We start from the raw sequence: 21998 nt of genomic DNA, 5'->3' as shown, positions 1-21998 counted from the left end.
TTTACATTATTTCTTGTAAAGCTTGCTTCTGTCCAAATCTCATTAGTTTGGAAGTTGCTGCTGTTCTGAGTTTAGCTCTGCTTGTAAGCGGTGTATTTTGGGTTTTGTACCAATTTCTTGATATCTATCAATGCTGCTCTTCATGTTTGTGTTTTAGGCCTGTCTGATGAAGTATTTCACATCTTTTTTTGTTGCTACAGCTACATACATTATATAGGCTGGATTACATGAAATTGCAAGGCACAATCGTGATTTCATGAAATTGCTGGGCACTCTTTTCAGCCGTCTTTGTTTTAGGTGGCAGCAACAATCTCAGTAAATAAATTTACCTCGCTATTACTTTTCATTTGGAATCTGCCATCAACTTCCCTGCACGTGAACAATATACTACAATCAGATGAAGAGGCAACACTTGTAGCTTTTGTTGTAGTTTCTGTTTTCTTTCTCTCTTTTTAATATCTTTGTCTATTGTTAAGCCCTTTGCTGTAAATCTGCAGTAAAGTTTCTGCTTTTTTCTTCACTTGATTAGAGTCAACTTGGAAGTAATATATTGAGGTTTGGTTGAAATTTCTTGGCAGAAATCTCTTGAGGTTTTTAATGATTGAAGTCATTTCATTGATTTCTCTTGAATTCCTTCTTTGTTCTAACTACAGTTTAAAAACTTCTTGAATCATTGTTTGGTTTAAAATTTCTCTTTCTTTCTTTGTTTAAAATATATATATATATATATATATATATATTACATTATCTCAGATTCCCTGGTATAATTTATTTTGGTTTCTATTCATTTTCCTCATCTGGGTCTTTCCATTTCCTTTATTATTATTATTATTATTATTATTGTTATTATTCATTTTACAGGAAGATTAGATGGATGGGAGTGGTGAAATCCGTTGCTGGGCAGAGCTGATACCAGATGCTCTACAGCTAATCTTCAACAATCTCTCTCTTCAGGTGTTCTTGACTGTCATTCCAATGGTTTGCAAGTCTTGGGGTAAGGCAGCTTCAGGGACTCACTTCTTGCAAGAGTTGTCTCCTTCATTGCAGATCAGTAAGAGAAACACTCCACATTTCCATCACAGCCTAAAATTTGTAGTTTCTTACAACTATAACTCTTCCTGAGTTGAAGATTTCAGAAATCTCAAACAAACACTTGATTGGCCATTTGAAAGTGCGTCCAAATGGAATTTGTTCCACTTGTGCAGCGGAGCCAATCCATCTTGTGTTTGGAGCAGATCTGGGAATTGGGAACTGCATTGACAGACTCCAGATTCACTGCTTTTCCCGCTCCAATCTCAATGGGCAAGAACGTATTTGTAAGTTTGCCTGGGAGCCAATCTGTCTTGCATTTGAGGTGAGCTGAAATGCAAACTACACCAGACAGGCTACCAGTTTGTCTTTTTTTTTTTTCCTTTGTTTTTTCCAGGTCCAAATCACATCCATTCTTATATCCCACTCACAATTTGGCGGAGCGCATCCTCTCTGTTGCTAGTTGAAGAACCTCCATACTGGCCACCTTTATTTGAATTTTTATCTGGGGACCTTCTATCCAACAATTGGTTTCACCATTTTATTGTTTCTCGGTTTTGCTAGTGCTGTTTCCCTTCAGACTTTGCAGGTGCAGAGAAGGACATTAGCGGTTCCATAGTCAAATGGGTTGGAGAAAGAATCCAAATATAGGTCCAAGTTATAAAGGAGAGCATAAATCTTAATGCTTGAGTTTATTTTAATTTAATATTCTGATTGAGATAGAAATGCAACCCTCAACTGGGTGACCACATTAGTTGTATTGAAACAGAAATGCAACCCTCAAACATATATTCTTTTGCATTCTTAGGTAATTTAATTGTGTCGTGCTCAAGGTTATCCATTTCATCTCAACGGTCATCTGTATTTGAAATACATGAACTGTGTTATGTTTCGGATTTGAAAAAAAAAAGGAAGAAAAAGTGGATGTTGATTCATTTCTGTTAGGCACCACTCATTTGAAGTGGGCCTTTTTATCAAAATGGAATCATAATTATCTTATGATAGGTTTACATTTTGAAATGCTTACTACCATATTCAGTGGTGGGAGATAATATGTGCACCTCCACAGACTTTCAATGCTCACTCTGCACATTCAGGTCGCGCTCTTTTGTTAAATGTGAATATGGATTTTATATCTGCTACATAGACACTTTTTACATTGTTCTCCATCCTCCATCGGTTTAACGAATTTTCTTTTACCAGAAAATGGAAAAAGAAAAGAAATCAGGATTTCCATGTGATTACGAATGACCTGCATATGGTTTGAGCTGCTAGACTTTCATTATTGTACATGTTGTAGTTCATTTGAATTTTCTGATGGTTGGGGAGCTTGATTATATTGACATGATCTGAGTTCCGTTTTCTCCTTTCACTTTAAGTTCCTACTCGGTCTGTTTTTCTGCATTCCATCTTTGTTAAATGGTGTATAATATAAGATTTCCAGTGTGTAAGTCAGCCCAAATTCTGATTAATTCTGCTTTCTTTATGGGAACCAATCCGCCTTGTGTTTTGGGCATAGCAGGAAAAGGGAATCACATTAAGTGGATTCCAGTTTCTTCACTTTTCCTAGCTAAACCACCAGTCGGTTCAGGGAAGCTTTGAGTCACACTTACCCAATTTTGATTTGGGGGAGTGTTTCTGATCTTCTGTTTTTTTTGGAGAACTCCCTGAGGAACTCTTAGGGGCTATTTGGTTACTGGAAAATAAAATATATATTATTCGGAGAGCATTGTCTGGACAGGGCATGTGTGCATCGTTCGAATACCGAATACAAATTTGATGGTAACCAAATGGTCCATTATGGTTTTCATATATTCCTAATCAGCTACTTCCAATTACCTTAGATCCACATATTATAGTCTAAAATGCTCTATTTTTTATGAAGTCGATGTCCTTCAGCACAAATGAATTAAAACTAGATTAGATTTGGAATCGTTTATAGTCAAACTCAATGATGGTGACTCCTCTCAGGCAATACTTGCATCCGCTTTTGCCAGTGGAGAAAAACAGCAAAACAATGGCCTCCACGTCTCGAGTATTGCAGGTACAGTATTGCTTTCTATACAAAAGAAATGAAAAAACTTTCCTTTTCTCAATTTTCTTTATTTATTTTTATTATTTAGACAGCTATATATTGAGACTAAACCTAATTGGTTAGAGAATTACTGGTATTAGACTCTTCTTAGTACTTAAGGTGCTTTATTTTGGAGTTGAGCATTATTCTGGGATTTTTCCTGGCCGTCTTCCTTGGTGTTAGCATGCAGTTCAGAGGGAGAATATTTACAAAGAACACCCAAGTGTTGCAACTGGTGTGTATAGGCATCCCAGTATCTCATCATTCTTTTTTAGAAAAAGAAGAAGAAGATAATGGTTGCCTTCTTCCTTGAGAATTGGAAGGATTAACTAAAATTTCTCTTGACTTACTGCAGTATGTTGCTGCTACCCAACCGATCAATTCATCGGCATTTGTTTTGGATGGGGTCAACTTTGAAGCTTCAGATTTTGCATATACTGATGACTCCATGGCAAGTCCAAGACCTCATCTCTATTCTATAACTAGTTTTTAGAAAATGGGAATTTTGGTTATACAGTCTACAACTTTGTGTTGTTTGCATCATAGTTCTAAAGCTTGGTGACCAACTTGGTGATACAACCAAAATTGGCTCCAGTATGGGAATTTTGGTTATACATTCTACAACTTCCAAGAATATGGGTATTCTATATACTATAGCAACTTCCAAATATGGGTATTCTAAAGAATTTGAATATCCAATGCCCCCTAAAAAAATAATCTTTCTTTTTCCTGTTGAAAATATGTGTCAATTATCTGTTTTCAGGTTCTTTGTAGGAAGCTTTAGAATAGCGTGTTAGAAGGGATGGTTTTTAAATTGGTTAGTGTTGAGAACTGTTTTAGGAATAGGACCAGAGGGCATGAGTGGAGTAATTACTCAATCTGGACTGTAAGCGTGAATTATCCATCCAAACAGCACATAAATCAGTCAAGTAATATGTGTTCTGAATTGGTTGATCTGTCCTTTCTGCAGTCTGTTTTTCTTATCTTTATCAATAATTTTCAACCAGATACTTGGACAGCTTTAAAGAGAATGCAGACAGCAAGAGCTGCTTGCATTGATGTGTGAAGTTAACTTGTTCATGTTGATGTGCCTGCATATTAGGCATCATGTGCTGCTGGAGTATCAAATAACTTCCTTGTGCGCTGTTTGGTATGATTTGCTTCACCAGATTTTATAATTGGCGTCGTGATGTGTATGATGTGTGAATAAAATGCATGTGATTTTTGTTTTTGGATATCCATAGGCCCAGAAGAATGTCGGCTGAAATTGGGTTGGTCGATGAGGCACAATATATGTGTCAGGATAGCTAGAGGTTTGGCATATCTCCATGAAGAATCAAGATTCAAAATTTTTCACAGAGACATCAAAGCTACAATGTACTGTTGGATAAGGATCTCGATCCTAAGATATCTGACTTTGGTTTGGCAAAGCTTGTAGGATGGCCTTTGATGGTTGCTGTCCCGATCGCAAATTCCCAGGTGATGACTGCCCACTAAGTGAGTTCATGGAACTTGTGTCCCTTCCTAGCATGAGCTTCATGCTTTGTTTTCACTCTTTCATCAAAATCAAGAGCTTCCTTTAAAATGTTATAAATAGTTCTCTGTTCATGCATCAAGTGATGGCAACAAATACACAAATATAGATTTTATTTTATTTTTTTGTTTTAGTTTTGAAAATATATCATCAAGTGGGTACTTTTGTAATCCAGTTATCTTGGCCATATTACATTCTAAATCTAATAATGCCTTTTAATGTTTACATAATTAATGTTTTGCATTTCTCAATTCCTCAAATGTTTCTCTTCATTAAAACAACAATTTGTTAGAATATTAGCATTTTTTTCCTTATTTAGTACTTTCAGAAATTAGCAAGATACCCTTTTCCTAAAACAGATGACAGAATTTCCTGTTCTTTCCTATCATTCCTCTTTGATGTCTTCCAGCATTTTGTTGTAACAGATCTAGAGAAGGAAAAGAAAAAAATTCCATCGTGATACAAAACTCTTCTCCTTTTGTCCAATAAGCAAGAAAAATATTATATTTGTTCAAAATCTACTTTCACATTAATTCTGATGTATTGAGATTGTTTCTTTTCAACTGACTTTGTGCGCTTTTCAGTGATGGGCAGATGGAAATTTACATTGGTTGTTATTTATTTTGGGGTATGTCCTACTCCAAGGAGTCTCTTGCGCAGATGTCTTTCTCTGAATACATGCCTTCTTTTTATATGTGTTGATTATTAGGCACTGTTTAGATTTTAGGAAAATCTGTATCTTATCATGTTGGGCATCCATTTTAATGCATATCTCATCTTTCTGTGCTTGGTATGCATATTTGCAGGCAGGACAGAAGTGTCAAAGGGAAATGGTAATTCATTGATGGGACTTGTACAATCCTCCATCTGAGAATGCTATAGTATCTTTAAGCCACAATTCCAACATGCTAGTTTGGGAAAATAAGAGTAAGAAAGCTAAGTTGGCAATTGACTGAAATCAGCTATTTATCTTTTTATATCAACCTTTCTATTTGAAATATTAAAACGACATTTTCGAGCATTTTCACCATTTTCACCACAAACTTGTGGCTCCATGAGAAAAAAATTTCTGGTTCAATTCCTCTAGAAATTGGAAATCTTACAAATCTAATAGAAATAGTCATGCAAACAAACCTTATAGCAGGTTCTATCCCTTCCACTTTAAGCAACTTGGCCGAGGTTAGTTTCTTGTATCTTCACGAAAATCAGATTCCTGGCTCAATTCCTCCACCGATAGGGAATTTAAACCACTTGTCCCAGATATCCCTATACAATAATCAGTTGATAGGTTCCATCCCATCCACCTTAGGAACTTGACTGAACTTAGGCTACTCTCTCCATGAAAATCAGATTTCTGGCACAATTCCTCCACAGTTGGGTGCTTTGAACTGCATGACTAAACTAGAACTATCGGCTAACCTTCTAATAGGTTCCATCCTGTCCACTTTAGGAAACTTGAGCAACCTCACAATCTTGCACCTCTTCATGAACTGGATTTCTGGCCCCATCCCTCAAGAAGTACGAAATTTGAAAAACTGGAAAGAATGGTCTTGTCAGAAAACACTCTAACACATTCCATCCCTTCCACTTTAGGCAACTTGACTCAGCTTACCTTCTTGTACCTGTACCAAAATCAGATCACTGGCCCCATCCCTCAAGAATTGGGAAATCTGAAAGTTCCGTGTATGGAAATAAACAATCTCACAGGTCCGATACCTCCATCATTATGCAAATTGACGAAGCTAATCATTCTTCTCCTATTTGATAATCAGTTATTCAGTTCGGCACCTCAAGAACTAACCAATCTGACAAATCTCTCTTACCTCAACTTGGGTAAAAACCACTTCTCTGGCTACTTACTGTAAGATATGTGCAGAGAAGGATGGCTGATGTACTTGGCTATAACAGACAATCATTTACAAGGTCCCATCATGAAAAGCTTGAGAAATTGCACTAGCTTAACCAATGCTTTTCTTGATAGGAACCAGCTTACAGGGAATATATCTGAAGTTTTAAAAATAAATCCAAACCTGAGAAAAAATAAATTGAATGGAAGAATTCCATATCAAATTGGTAATCTATACAGCTACAGGTGTTCCCTGATCTTAGTCATAACTCACTTAGAGGAGAGATAACATCACAACTTGGAAAACTGCAGAAGTTGGAAAACCTGAATCTCTCCCACAATACACTCTCAGGACTCATTCTATCCTCTTTCAATGAGATGCTCAGTTTGTCATGTGTTAATCTGTCATTCAACAACTTGGTGGGCCCTGTTCCTAAAAGCAGAGCGTTCCAAAAGGCATCTGCCGATGCCTTCATAAGAAATAAAGGTTTATGTGGTGAAGTACAAGGTTCGCCACCATGAAATTCCTCTTCAATGAAAAGTTGGGGTGCGACAAATAGTCACAAAGTTGTCATCTTCATGTATCATCCAACCGAGAAAATGTTCTTGATAATTTAGAAGCAGACGCACACTTGAACGGCCCAGATCTGGCGCAGATGTGTGGGGAGAGTGGGGAGTAGCTGTTAGAGTTCTGGCTCTTATCTCACACCATTATGATGTTATCCCAAGCCACAACAAACCCAGATCAACCTTAGGTATTAGAAATTTGGATCTAAAACCAACTTCAAACTGTACTCTTTGCGGAAGCATGTTCAACGGCCCGGCCTGTTGACTGCCCTACATACACATGTATGTATATCTACACACCTGCGGATAAATATACACACATATATAGATATAAATACATACTTTTGTGTGTGTGCGCGCATGTATGTGTGTGTGTGTGTGCGTGTGTTTGTATACTTATATATGTGTACACACACATGCTAAAGGTAGAATTGGAGAGATAGATGAGTCAACAAAATTGAAGAGGAAATGACTAAAACTTGCCCTTTGAAACACTACTCATATATTATTTGACTCTAAAGTTTTCAAATAGAATGATAGTTCTGGAAAAAGGTGATCCAAGGATTTTCATTCATCTACCATGGGTTAATTGAACCTATGCCTTCCCTCTTTTTTAGGTTTACATATACTTCTCCTGTACAAGGAAAAACTGTCAATTAGCACCTCATTTTTGAGGAATTGAACATTTTACTCTATCTTATGTTCAACTATTTGTAGATGTGTGGGCCCTAGACAATGAGTGTACGTCATCCGACCCTAGCATGGTCACTCCATCATGAAAATAGGTTAGCCCAAAAATCAAGCTGATCCAACTATCAGGTGGGCCACTACATGAATTTGGAGGTTTTTTGGTTGGTTGTCCATTGCTTCCTACGTCGTGGCTGACCTGATGATTGGATAAGTCCTCTTTTGGGCATCTAATATTTTTGGTGGAGCAACCTTGTTAGACGGTTTGGTTGCCATTTACGCATAAATGCATGGCAAATCAGACTCTTCAAGTGAGAGTATTTTTGTCGTTTGGTACAGATTCCTCTGTCATCTGTAAGGGAGGGAAGGTACCTGAAATAATTCATAATGAAAGGGAGGTAAATGTAATTGATATAACTGAGTGGAGGTAGCTGCAATTAGCCCATGTAGTATAGATGTTTTTTTTCTGATGTATTTTAGGCATTAGAAAAGAATTATGTAATTCACATTTTCTCCAAAATAAAACAACGATAGTGAGTGAATTTCATATTTTATAGGGGGAACCTCAAAATGATAGAGTAAATTACAATGTAAGTGTTAAACAATCAAAATCAAGACAGTGAAAAAACCATAATAGACAGTTAGATGTGCATTAACACGGTGAAGTGTTGGCACAGAACACATCCTAAGCTGGTGGGCCTTGCATTCGACCGATTATCAACAACCATCCGATCCTGATATCAGCCCATGTCAAAAATTCAGTGCGGTTTTGTATTAAAAGAGCTCGACGTGCTGGTAGCGGTCCCATATTGTGCGCAAACCTTGTTCTTTAGATCCTCAATAAAGAGATCGATGTTCTTCTCCGATGATCCATTCGGTTTCAATGTATTTTCCAATGCCCTCCTCACTTCTTTAATCTCCTTTCTTAGATCATCACCCAATTCTGTGGCCATCAAAGCTTTTATCTTTGCTGAGACCTCATTCCTTGTGACCGACCTGTTACATCTTCGAATATCGATTCCAATCTTCCAATCATCGACAACTAACTTATGGTTAGTGAATTGATCGGTTAGCAGTGGATAACACAACATTGGAACTCCGCACCACACACTCTCAAGTATCGAATTCCAACCACAGTGGGTAAGGAATCCTCCCACCGAAGGATGGGAGAGCACCGCCATTTGACAACACCATGGGACGATGATCCCTCTCTCTCGACATTCTTCCATGAATCCAACTGGCAATGGATCCTCGGCATCGGAACTCATGATGTAAGGTCGGAGCACCCAAATGAAGTTAACTTGGCTATGCAAGACCCCCATTGCTATTTCTTCCAAGTCCTTCTTCCTAACAGGAGCATAGCTCCCAAAAGAGATGTATAGTACAGAGCCCGCCGGCTTAGAGTCGAGCCACTTGGTGCAGTCAGACTCAGGCCATAGGCTCATAGCCACAATGCTCTTAGAAGAGTTGAAGGGGAAAGTTGGGCCAATCGCGTAGAATGGCTTCTTAATATGGAGGGCTGAGATCGTCTCAGGTTCGAGTTCATACACCGTGTTGCACAAGATATAGTCTGCATCCTTGGCTTCGGCGAATGCCTTGAAAATAATCTGGTGAACTACGGTGGAGATATCAGCATCTTGAAGGTATGATGGTAGATCTGCCGGATCGATGGCTGCGACTCCTGGGATATAATCGATAATATCTTCGCGATTATCTGCACCAGGAGCAACTTATACTTGAGAAAATGCATGGTGTGAGAGCAACTCAGGTTTATTTTATTATGATGTGTTTGGTTGCACCAAACAACATGCAATTTCATGATTAATCAGTCTATTTTGTGAAAAAAATCTTCATATTTAGTGCAACCAAATGCACCCTTCGATAACAATAGAAGCATTTGGATATTTCACTCACTACCATTGCAAGCGAAGTGTCCATGTCTGCGGAGAAGATGCATGTGGTAATAGAGCGTGAACACGAGCGCCGGCTCGGTCCATAAAGAAACGTTGATTAGGCCATACTTTTTGGCAATAGTGGATGGCCACACGAAGAAGGTGTCTGCGATCATGCAAGCTATTGGCGGGCCTTCCTGGGTGATCTTTCTGATGAGATCATCAATGTGAGCTGATAGGATGTGGAGGAGCGTGGCCATGAACTGGTCATGGTTAAGCGACCGGTTGAATTCGACAGGTAGGCCATCACTCACAGTCATGTACCGAATGTCGAGGCCTGATTGACGGGCATGGGCGAAGATATCATTGTTGTCATTACTGGAGCCAGAGCTGGACTTCGCCTTGGATATTTGGTGGTGGATGGCTTGAGTGTTGACAAAGGTTATTGTGAAGCCCTTGGATGCAAGTTTGATGGCGAGATGGACGGCCGGGATTAAGTGGCCTTGGAGAGGGTAAGGGATGAAGAGGGCGTGGAGCTTGTGTTTGGTGTCCGCCATTGTTGTGGCCCATGCAGGTTGGAGAGAGAGAGAGAGAGAGAGAGAGAGAGAGAGAGAGAGAGAGAGAGGGGGAGAGAGCGATTCTAACGTGAAACGTTCATGAAGTTAGATTACCAAAATGACCAAAAGCTTGCTTTGACTTTTTCTCTGGCTTCTGACGCTGTGGGCCAATGTAACTGTTTTCGCCAGACCATGGCTTCAAGATGACAAAAATAGCTTGCTGTTAGGAATTGTATGGTACAAGTGCCACGCATCACAAACGAAAGTTTTCAGTTCTGGCATCTGGGACATATATTTCAGTCATCCAGACCATTGATCTCTTATGTCCTTACCTTGGATTGACAATGATTTAATTTCGGTTGCTGGGATCTTCGATTGTGGGGGATTATCGGTGCCTGATCCACCCCGCTGGGATTCAACAAACCAACGGTCTGGATTACCAAACGGTAGACCCCATTTGTTAAAGTTTATAACAACTTGGGTGTACTGTGAAAAGATGCGCGCCACGTACGGATCATATAATTCCTCAACTCATGTAATTGAAATCCTGTGTTCTAAGCTTCCAACACGCCCTGTGTGCGGGATATCCAAGCCATTCGAAAAATGGGAACCATTACCGAGATTTCCTAGCAAAAAATAAAATGTAAAAAAATCAGGTCAATCTACCCATCCGGTTGGCCGCACTGTTCATTGGCTCAGATCATTGGCAATACATTTATTTCAATGGTTTTGGCTACTAATGAGACCGAACATTCTGGATTTTTGAATACTCAGGGTATCGAATGTATTCGAGTAACGCTAGAAATCTTTTCAATTATGTACGCCAAGATATATACATACGTTTTGAATTAAGACTTCTTTGTTCTAATTGAATTTAATTTGAAATTTATGGAGGATTTTAGGATTTTCTTGAGATTCTAAATCGTAATCGCTGTTAGTACGGGGAATTGTATCCGTACATGATGATTATTCTCTTAAGTTAGTTTTTATCGTCATTTAATCGTTTCAGTTGGTGAATTTTGTGTTTTGATTGAAATAATATATATTCAAATGTTAGAATTATTATACGAATGTGATTCATATGATATGTTTGTTGAATTGATAACATATTTATTAGGTAGTATGAATTTGGTATTCATCTAGGCTTGATTTTGTGACAACAATAACATTGAGTTAGATTTCAAACTCATGGGTTTGAATGAAGTTTTGGATGGAGAAGATGATGACACGACTTCCTAACTAGAGGCTCTCCTTCAAAAGTTTGAAACTAAGGCTATTGTTGTGGCGGATTACTTTGAAATTGTAAACTTGGAGACTTCTGGGGTTCCCTGGGAAATGCGCATTAAGAAGTCCTTTCTCTAAAATACAAGTACAAAATGGTAGACTTCCTAACTTCAAGGTTGTCCAACTTCGGGTTCTCCTTTGAACACATGCATGGGCTCGATAAAGAGTTTTTTATGCACCATCTACCAACCAAGCCAGAGATGAACTCAGTAAAGCATAAGCTGAGAAGAATGAAGCTAGAATGTGCCCTAAAAGTTCGAGAAGAGGTTATCCAAAGTATAATGCGGGATTCATGGTAGTCTTCAACTATCCTGAATGGCTTGCTAACATCATGCCAGTGCTAAAGAAGGACGGCAAGGTTCGGATGTGCATCGACTTCTGAGACCTAAATAAAGTCAGTCCCAAAGATGATTTTCCCTTGCCACACATTGACACTTTGGTTGATAGTACCATAGGACATAAGATCTTCTCATTTATGGATGGCTTCTCCAGATATAATCAAATTAAGATGGCCATAGACGGCCGAGAGAAGACTTCGTTCATCACACCATGGGAACATTCTGTTATAGGGTTATGTCGTTCGGTTTGAAGAATGCAGGAGCTACATATCAACGAGCAATGACATCCATATTCTACGACACGATGAACAAAGAAATGGAAGTATACATAGATAATATGATCATCAAGTCTCACATGATTGAATGATAGTTTAAAGACTTGAAGAATCTTGTCGATAGGTTAGAAAAGTTCAAGATCTTAACCCTCAAAAGTGTCTTCGAAGCAACTAGAGGCAAACTTCTCGACTTCGTAGTGAGCGAGGAAGGCGTCAGGGTCGAAGAAATGAAGACAAAAGCCATCATCGAAATGCCTCCTCCAAGGATAGAAAAAGAAATTAAGGGTTTTCTTGGCAGGATGCAGTACATCATCCGCTTCATTGCACAACTCACGCCCATATGTGAGCTGACGTTTAAGCTCCTTAGGAGGAATTTGTCAAAGGAATAGGACGACGATTGCCAAGTAGCCTTTAACATAATTAAGAGATATCGCATAAATCCACTTGTTCTAGTACCGCCAACTCCCAGACAACCACTACTATTATATATCTCTGTAGCAGCAGACGTGATCAACTGCGTCCTCGATCAATACGATGAAATAGGAAGGAACAGGCAATATACTATCTAAGTCACAAGTTCATCGACTACAAGACTCGGTATTTAGTGCTTAAGAAGACATGCCTCGTTCTAGTTTGGGCAACTCAGCGACTTTGGCAATACATGATTGGATATCCTATTCTTCTCTTTGCTCATATAGACATCGCTCAAATACCCATTCGAGAAGCCAACACTTACTAGAAAGATAGCCAAATGGCAACTACTTCTATCTAAATTTGACATCATCTATGTCACTCATAAAGCAATCAAGGGGCAAGCCCTATCTGATCATCCTGCCACCCACTCACTACTAGATTATCAACCACTGAAGACCTTCTTCTCTAATGAAGATCTGCTCTTCATCGAGGGAGAAGAAGAAAAGAAGGCAGATGACTAGACATTATTCTTTGATGATACGACAAATTCCAAGGGGAGTAAAATCATAGTTATCCTTTATTCCCCTGATGATATCCCTATTCCTATCTCAAGTCGAATAGCATTCGAATGAACCAATAATGTGGCAAAATATGAAGCATACATTGCTGGTCTAAAAGAAGCCATAATCTTGGGTGTGAAGAAGCTACGAGTATTTGGAGACTCGCAGCTTATCATCGGTCGGACTAATATCGACTAGGAGATAAAAGATGGGAAGTTGATACCATATTTTGTAAACCTTGAAAATATAATTGAAGAATTCAAAGAAGTCACCTTCTCATACATTTTGCGAGCCAAGAATTAGTTCGCAGACGCTCTCGCCACCTTATCATCAATGCTAAAAATTCCAAGAGGAGCTTTAGAATGGGAGCTCACAATTGAGATACAAGATGAGTGTTCACACCCCAAGTGCAGGGTTGTGATGTAGTAATAAACTCGGTAAGACCGAGGTCGAATCCACAGGGACTGAAACCTGTACGTTATCTGAAAATAACCAGATCTAGAATTAGGCTAAGATGAAATCTAAACCAATTGTGATTTGAGCAATAATGGTGAAATATTAATCTAAACTTAAAGAATTCAGAGAAAGGGAACTAGGGATTCAGAGGATCCACTTGTGGAGATCAGGGAGATCTTATGCCTGCTTCATGGATATTATACTGAACTTACTCGGTATAGTTTTCAAGAGATGAAAGGTATAAGAATTAGGTATGATTCCATCACAAATCCATGCCTAAGAGACAAGGTAAACAACAGAACTTAGACCAATCCATAACTAACTAAAAGATGTATGAGTGTTAGGAAGGATTCCATCATCCAACCATTTCTATGAGACGATGACAAACAACAGGGTTTCCGAACATCAAAATAAAAGGAAAGGAATTATTCAAGCCATCACAGATCTACTGTAATTTAAATCACAACAAACCATTAATGACTAAAAGAATTTCTTAAATCAAAACAGAGTCAATCAGTTCAGTTTAAATCAAACCTGTAGAAGCTCCCATCACGCCACAAGCTTCACCTCTTAGCCCTAGCTAAGAGATTTAGCCTAACATAAGCATAGGAAAAAGAAGAAAAATAAAGAAAAAATACATAAAAATTCCAAACACTTCTCTCTCTGCCTCTCTTTCTCTATCTGACGTCCCCTGTTCAAGCACCCCCTCTTCTCCACGTTTGGAACTCTTTTTATAGCTTTTAGAGTGGTGGAAATCGGATTTGGGAAGCTATCGCATGCGCAGCGAAAGCCTTTTCGCAGCCAAGATCGGGGCTTCATAACTCTCGCGTTCCTTGCATTATTCCTGTAAAATCAAAGTCTCTTGGAGGTATTTTGGCTGGCCTACACGATGGACGGTTCAGATCTGCCATATGATCAAAGATGGTGGGCCACAACTGCCTGGAAAATCAGATTTCGCGGACGTGCGTAGCCTTTCGCACGTCCGGCGCTGACGTGATCGGTGGGCCCCACAGAGGTATTTTCAGGGAAATCCACCCCGCCCATTAGATTGCCCTCGAAATTTCGGTAAGAAACGGATGGTTTTTCATGTCCATTGACTCAGAATCAGAGAAGAAATCATCCAAACATCAATTTGAACGTTGCAGGGCAGTCCACTTATGGCCTCTGTATCGCATACGTGTGCTTGCATGGGTCCAAAAGTTCAGCATGGGTTTGAAGAATTCATGGCCCTCTACAAGATGGACGACTCAGATTGGTCGGACAGGCCATGGGTAGGGCCCACTAGCGTCCGCAAAACGGACAGTTTTCGTCCGTTTCAACAACGTCAAACGACAGTTGCCGTATTGCGGAGAAGACGCGGGTCAGCGCTGCTGACCCGCTTTAGTTGGTTCAGTGCGGCTCGGGTACGTGTACACGTGCAGTGTACACACCTCACATACGAGCGCCACTGTGATGTGATTCGAAAATCTGATCCATCCATTTACTTTCTCATCTTATTTAAACCGTCAATACCAAATCTTAGGCAGCTCCAGATATCAGGCGGGCCCAGAATCAACGGTTTATGGGCTGATCTGTCAGTTGGGGCACTTCCATAGTGATCCGAGGGCTGAAATTTGATATGTACGGTTAATTTATGGCCCTCAGGTCATGTATAAATTTTTGAGCTAATCAGATGGCGAGAACTATGTGATCTTGCATTTTTCATCATTTTCGGACCTCTTTAACGTGAATGGCTTGATTTCCTCGGATCTTTGGTGTGTAATTCCATCGATCTTGGTCCCCTGGAGTCCGTCCCTTGCCTTGGGTGTCATCAGAGCATTAAATCCATGGTTTAAGCACCCTTTTTCAGTTCATGCTTGTAAATACACTCTGCATCACAAACACGATTAAATCAGGCTATTAAACGGTATCATGCTTGTAAATCCATGCAATAACTGGGTCTGATATGCAATATTTGACCCTCAACACAACCCCCAACCAGCATTTTGCTAGTCCCGAGCAAAATATGCGAAAAGTAAGTTGAGAATTACAGAACAATTTCTATAAACTCGAGTGATTTTTGTAGAATAATCCAGATATGAGAATTCCCAGATTCATGAATGTTGGATATTACTTTCTCCTAGACTCAAGCGCATGGTAAACTTCATAATCAAGTTCAAAAAATTATTCCATTAATTAGAAAAATTCTAATCATTGAGATCTATGAGCGTACAGTGTAATTTCAGCTTATCATCATTAAAATTCACTTCTCCATTTCAGGATATCACTGGTAACCAATAAGAAGATTCATGATAATCAAAACTTGCCTCACAGATCATCTTTTCATTCCTTCAGCTTTTGATTTTTCCATTAAAAGTGACGCCAAGAAGGGGAATCAAATCCTCACCTACAGGGAGCAAACCTATGATGAAGACTGTACACCCAAAATTTTCACATATCATTCATAGGGAATTAAATCTACACCTATAGGGAGCAAACCTATGGTGTAGACCATTCGCCCAATCCTTTCAATTTCTCAGGTTGGTTCCTTTCAAGCTTAGTGAGTACCAAGTAAATCCTTCAATATCAAACTGAAACCTTAATGTGAAAGTGAGATGTGACATGTGAGATCATAACTCAATCAATGTTTACAACTTCTAATTTTGGATTAACAATTCAAACTTAACTATGAAATCTAACAGATACTGAATCCAAGCGTCTTAAATTACCAACATTACGTATCTTGAAATTCCAAGTGCCCTAGATGGCCGTTAAAATCCCTTCGAATTCACAAGAAAGTCCAGAAAAATTAAAAAAAAATTCACAATTTTTGCTCAAGACCAAGAAAATGCTGATTAGGAACCCTAATCTCCCACCCCCAACCTAAAATCTACATTGTCCTCAATGTAAAAGAAATAAGCATGTAATACACATGAGACAACAAAAATATAAGAGGAGTGATGGAAAGATAATACTTGGACGAAAGAATCAAAAGGCTTTCTAAAGATATCTACGTAAGATCGGGTCAGCACAAGAGAGAAACCAACAGAAGTAAAATAAAAATAACAAGAATGAAATCCTACCTACACCACTTTCGTAGGTACTCTTGATTGCATTTAGCGTATGCAACAAGCCTTTAAACCCCTAGGTTGCCCCTAGTGGACGAGTTGTAGTCTCGTGAGGGTTTGCAGCAATGTTACCCACAAACATTGAACTAACTAACTAGGAAAATGAAACAGAATGAAAAGCTGGGTTGGCTCCCAGGAGCGCTAAGTTTACCGTCTATCCTCAAACAGAATAAAGGAAACTATCATATTCCTATGAAAACAGGAAACCTACCTATACCTCCATCAGACTAGGAGATCAATCCTGGTAAACAGGATCAGTCAGAGGTATGGACATGTCCTCTGAATCAAATTTCTCGACAAATGGCTTTAAGCGATGTCCATTTACTTTAAACTCCTTACCATTGTCAGGATCTCTTATCTCAACGGCCCCATGAGGATACGCAGTGACCACAATGTAAGGGCCAGTCCAACGAGATCGAAGCTTACCTGGAAAGAGATGTAACCGAGAATTATATAAAAGGACTTTCTGACCAGGTGTGAATGATTTCCATAGAATATGTTGGTCATGAAACGCCTTCATCCTGTCCTTGTAAATTCTCGAATTCTCATAAGCGTCGTTCCGGATTTCTTCGAGTTCATTTAACTGAAGTTTGCGTAGCGAGCCAGCGTTGTCCAAATTGAAATTCAAACTTTTGATCGCCCAGTAGGCTCTATGTTCCAACTCCACAGGCAAGTGGCAAGCTTTTCCATAAACAAGTCTAAAGGGAGACATTTCAATAGGGGTTTTAAAAGCAGTACGGTACGCCCATAAGGCATCGGTCAATCGAATTGACCAATCCTTACGGTCAGGGTTAACCGTTTTTTCCAAAATGTGTTTGATCTCCCTATTGAAAATCTCAACTTGCCCGCTTGTCTGTGGGTGGTATGGGGTGCTCACCTTATGAGAGATACCGTATTTCTTCATTAAACTCTCAAATGGTCTATTACAAAAGTGTGAGCCCCCATCACTATTGATAGCTCGAGGCGTTCCAAATCGGGAAAGGATGTTTTCTTTCAGGAATTTAATGACCGTGCGATGGTCATTAGTTCGACACGGAATCGCTTCGACCCATTTAGTGACATAGTATACGGCAAGCAAAATATATAAATTCCCAAAAGATTGGGAGAATGGTCCCATGAAATCGATGCCCCAGCAATCAAATGCCTCTATGATAAAAATGGGATTCAAGGGCATCATATTTCGACGGGATAATGCTCCCAATTTCTGACAACGCTCACAAGCTCTGCAAAACTCATGAGTGTCCCTGAACATAGTGGACCAATAGAAGCCACACTGCAGAATTTTTGCCGTGGTCTTTTTTGCAGAAAAGTGACCACCACAGGCCTGTGAGTGACAGAAGGAGATGACACTCTGATGCTCATCGTCTGGCACACATCTCCTCATGATTTGGTCTGGGCAATATTTAAACAAGTATGGATCATCCCAGAAGAAGTTGCGCACCTTGGTGAAAAATTTCTTCTTATCTTGCGCAGTCCAATGTGTCGGTATGGAACCTGTGGCAAGATAATTAGCAATGTCAGCGAACCAAGGTGAATGGGAGACTCTGAACAATTGTTCATCGGGGAACATGTCATTGATATGTGTTGTTTCAAGGGAATCAGAAGGATTAAGGCGAGAAAGATGGTCAGCCACTACGTTCTCTACTCCCTTTTTATCTTTTATCTCTAGGTCAAATCCTGAAGTAGGAGGATCCATCGTATCAGGCGGGGCTTAGCATCATTCTTAGACAGAAGATACTTAAGCGCTGCGTGATCAGTGTAAATAATGATCTTGGATCCAATCAAGTAGGACCTAAATTTATCCAAGGCGAACACTACGGCTAAGAGTTCCTTTTCCGTAGTCGAGTAGTTCACTTGAGCAGGATTTAAAGTCTTACTTGCGTAATGAATAACATAGGGTTTCTTATCTTTTCTCTGGCCTAGAACTGCCCCAAGAGCATAATCAGACGCGTCGCACATAAGTTCAAAAGGAAGGCTCTAGTCGACTGGCGGCATGATAGGTGCAATAGTTAACATGCCCTTGAGCTTAGTAAAAGCCTCATAACATTGCTCAATCCACTCATATGGTGCATCCTTTTGAAGTAGATTACATAGAGGACGAGAGATGAGACTAAAGTCCTTTATGAATCTTCTGTAAAACCCGGCGTGTCCTAGGAAGGATCGCACGTCCCTTATGTTCTTGGGTGGAGGTAGGTTAGAGATAAGATCGATCTTTGCCTTATCCACCTCGATTTCTTTGGATGAAATAATGTGCCCAAGGACAATTCCCTTCTGAACCATGAAATGACACTTTTCCCAATTAAGTACCAAGTTCTTTTCTTCACATCTTTTCAGCACGCATTTAAGACTTTCCAAGCACTCGCTGAAAGATGGACCGAAGACAGAGAAATTGTCCATGAAGACCTCTAAATATTGCCCCACCATGTCAGAAAATATGCTCATCATACATCGCTGGAAGGTGGCAGGAGCATTACATAGTCCAAACGGCATCCTTCGGTAAGCAAAGGTGTCATAGGGACATGTAAACGTAGTCTTTTCTTGATCTTCAGGGGCGATCTCTATCTGGTTGTAGCCCGAATACCCATCAAGAAAACTGTAATAAGAATGACCAGTTAACCTTTCCAAGATCTAATCAATAAAGGGCAGAGGAAAGTGGTCTTTCTTCATGACAGTATTTAATTTTCTGTAGTCAATGCACATCCTCCAACCAGTAGTGACTCTAGTCGGCACGAGTTCATTATTGGCATTGGCTACGATGGTGATCCCGGACTTCTTAGGAACCACCTGAGTTGGACTCACCCATTGACTATCAGATATAGGGTATATGATACCCACATCCAATAGTTTAAGAACCTCGACCTTAACCACTTCCTTCATGTTTGGATTTAGTCTACGTTGTGGTTACCGAGTGGTCTTCGCATTATCCTCAAGATATATGCGGTGAGTACAAATCGAGGGGTCGATTCCCTTGAGGTCCACGATTGTCCATCCAAGGGCTCCCTTATGCTCCGGGAGAGTAGATATGAGCATACTCTCTTGTTCTTTCTCAAGGTGGGCAGAAATCACCACCGGATATGTCTCATCTTGACCTAAGTATGCATATTTTAAATCAGAGGGCAAAGGTTTTAGGTCAAGCTTCGGTGGCTTGAGGTTAGACGGTAGAGGCATTTCATCAGTTTGGGGTAACTCTTCAAATTGTGGCCTCCATCGGTTAACTTCAAGTACCGGTACCGCATCAAGCATGGCACACGTCTCCCTAATTATGTCATCATCAAACTCATGGGAGTGGGCCAGGCACGTCTCTAGAGGATCAGAGGATAAGGTAAGGGGTGTCCTGTCATCCACGAAAGTATCGATCATGTTAATATCATAGATATCGTCATCTTCCTCTATCCGTTTGGCTGTGTTGAAAAAGATATTCATTTTTAATGTCATATTCCCGAAAGACATACTCATGACATCATTCCTGCAATTGATAATTGCGTTTGAAGTGGCAAGGAATGGGCGACCAAGAATGACGGGAATCTGAGTGCTTGTGTTACCGATGGGTTCGGTATCCAGGATGATGAAATCAACTGGGTAGTAAAATCGATCAACCTGGACCAACACATCCTCAATTATCCCTCTTGGTATACGAACAGAGCGATCAGCAAGTTGTAGTGTGGTTAAAGTGGGTTTTAATTCATCTAAGCCCAACTGTTTATATACCGAGTAGGGGATAAGATTAACGCTCGCTCCTAAGTTAAGAAGTGCGTGATCAATTCGATGATCCCCAATTACACATGATATGGTTGGGCTACCGGGGTCTTTGAATTTTTGCGGCAATCTTGCTTTAGGATGGCACTCACTTTCTCAGTCAGGAAGATTTTCTTTTGAATATTTTGCCGTCTTTTGGTCGTACATAAGTCTTTCAGAAATTTGGCATATGAAGGTATTTGTTTCACGGCATCAAGTAGTGGAATGTTGACCTTCACTTGTTTCAACACCTCTAGAATATCCTGAGAGTTAGAGAGCGATTTTGGTGCAACCAACCGTTGGAGAAATGGAGCAACCGGCTTTCCTTGAGGTTCCGGTTCTAACTCTGGTGGGGCATGACTAGATCCATCTTCTTTATCCACTTCCGGGTCCTTAGGCTTTTCAGCCCTAACCGGAATGGTTTTGGCAATGATCTTTCCACTCCTAAGAGTGGTGATGGATTTAACTTGCTCCATCTGATTTGAAGAGCTTGGGTCGTTAACTTCATATTGCGGTTTAGGATTGGGAAGAGGTTGAGCTGGGAAGCTCCCCTTATTCCCAATCGTATTTTCAGTCTTAAGTCCTTGTATTGCTTTTGTTAGGTCTTGGAAGGCCTGTAGCATACCCTGATTGAAAAGCTCTTGCTTTTGAAAATGTTTCAGAACCGAATCCTCTTGGTGTTTCTCTTGAGTTGGATTTTGATTTAGGTAACCTTGAGGTGTAGCGGTTTGTCCATTCCTCCAACTGAAGTTTGGATGATTTCTCCAGCCAGGATTGTATGTGTTAGAGGTGGGCCCACTGAAAGGTCTTTAGTAATTGCTTACAGCATTGGATTGCTCATTTAATACCTCTTGAAAGGCAGAGATAGTTGGGCAGTTTTCAGTAGTATGAATGTTGCAACCACAGATGCTACAAACAATTTCCTTAGCCTTATCCTTCTTAAATTCCATGGCCTCGAGTTTCCTAGTGAGATTAGCTACCTTAGCATTAATATTATCGTCTTCTCTCAAGAGATACATTCCACCCCTTTCCTTGGAATGAGTCGGCCTAGACGTAGTACTAGGTCTAGGGGAGATGTCCCATGATTGTCTGTTCTCAGCAAGTTTATCAAAGTAATACCACACTTCATCGACTCCTTTATTCATAAACTCCCCATTACACATCGTCTCGACTAATTGGCGCATGGGAGATGTCAGTCCATCATAGAAAAAGTTCGTGATGCGCCACGTTTCAAAACCATGTTGTAGGCATGAACTGACAAGATCCTTGAACCGCTCCCAACATTGGAAGAATGTTTCATCTTCCCTTTGGGCGAAGTTCATGATCGACTTTCTCAGGGTGTTCATCTTATGGTATGGGAAAAACTTCTTAATGAACTCCCTTGTCATGTCATCCCATCTGCCAATTGATCGAGGACGTAGTGAATGTAACCACGTCTTGGCTTTCTCTTTCAAAGAAAAGGGAAAGAGTTTCAACCTGACCGTGTCATCAGACACATTAGGAAAGTATAAGGTAGCTATGATCTCATCAAATTCTTTTAAATGTAAGTAAGGATTCTCTGACTCAAGCTCATGAAATTTAGGGAGGAGTTGGATCACCCCTGGCTTGATATCCATGCGTCCTACATTCTCAGGAAAAACCAT

At 40.0% G+C, this 21998-nt stretch overlaps 1 protein-coding gene, 2 long non-coding RNA genes and 1 other non-coding gene across 6 annotated transcripts; 3 read left to right on the top strand and 1 right to left on the bottom strand.

The window, feature by feature from the left end:
- Positions 1-779: 779 nt before the first annotated feature.
- LOC131231637 (uncharacterized) lies at positions 780-3556 on the top strand. 3 transcript variants are annotated; one of them, XR_009164480.1, is made up of 5 exons: positions 782-1051; positions 1427-1680; positions 3001-3073; positions 3240-3338; positions 3459-3556. It is a non-coding gene; the product is annotated as an uncharacterized LOC131231637 (long non-coding RNA). The 3 variants fall into 3 exon arrangements; XR_009164479.1 differs by having other exon boundaries at positions 780-1680; positions 3240-3356; positions 3459-3548; XR_009164478.1 differs by having other exon boundaries at positions 790-1680.
- Positions 3557-4111: 555 nt separating this feature from the next.
- On the top strand, positions 4112-5684 carry LOC131231636 (uncharacterized). The gene is made up of 3 exons (XR_009164477.1): positions 4112-4253; positions 4348-4600; positions 5444-5684. It is a non-coding gene; the product is annotated as an uncharacterized LOC131231636 (long non-coding RNA).
- A 2593-nt stretch (positions 5685-8277) lies between these two features.
- Positions 8278-10201, bottom strand: LOC131231635 (UDP-glycosyltransferase 86A1). Its single transcript, XM_058227892.1, has 2 exons — positions 9655-10201; positions 8278-9451 (listed from the first exon to the last, which is right to left on the bottom strand). The coding sequence occupies exons 1-2, from the start codon at positions 10184-10186 to the stop codon at positions 8496-8498; spliced, it is 1488 nt and encodes a 495-aa protein (XP_058083875.1). The 5' UTR covers positions 10187-10201; the 3' UTR covers positions 8278-8495.
- Positions 10202-21588: 11387 nt separating this feature from the next.
- LOC131232151 (small nucleolar RNA R71) lies at positions 21589-21695 on the top strand. The gene has a single exon (XR_009164762.1). It is a non-coding gene; the product is annotated as a small nucleolar RNA R71 (small nucleolar RNA).
- The last annotated feature ends 303 nt before the right edge of the window (positions 21696-21998 follow it).

This window comes from Magnolia sinica, chromosome 17, assembly GCF_029962835.1.
Source record: "Magnolia sinica isolate HGM2019 chromosome 17, MsV1, whole genome shotgun sequence".
NCBI classification, from domain to species: domain Eukaryota; kingdom Viridiplantae; phylum Streptophyta; class Magnoliopsida; order Magnoliales; family Magnoliaceae; genus Magnolia; species Magnolia sinica.
This window is presented reverse-complemented; position numbering and strand designations above follow the sequence as displayed.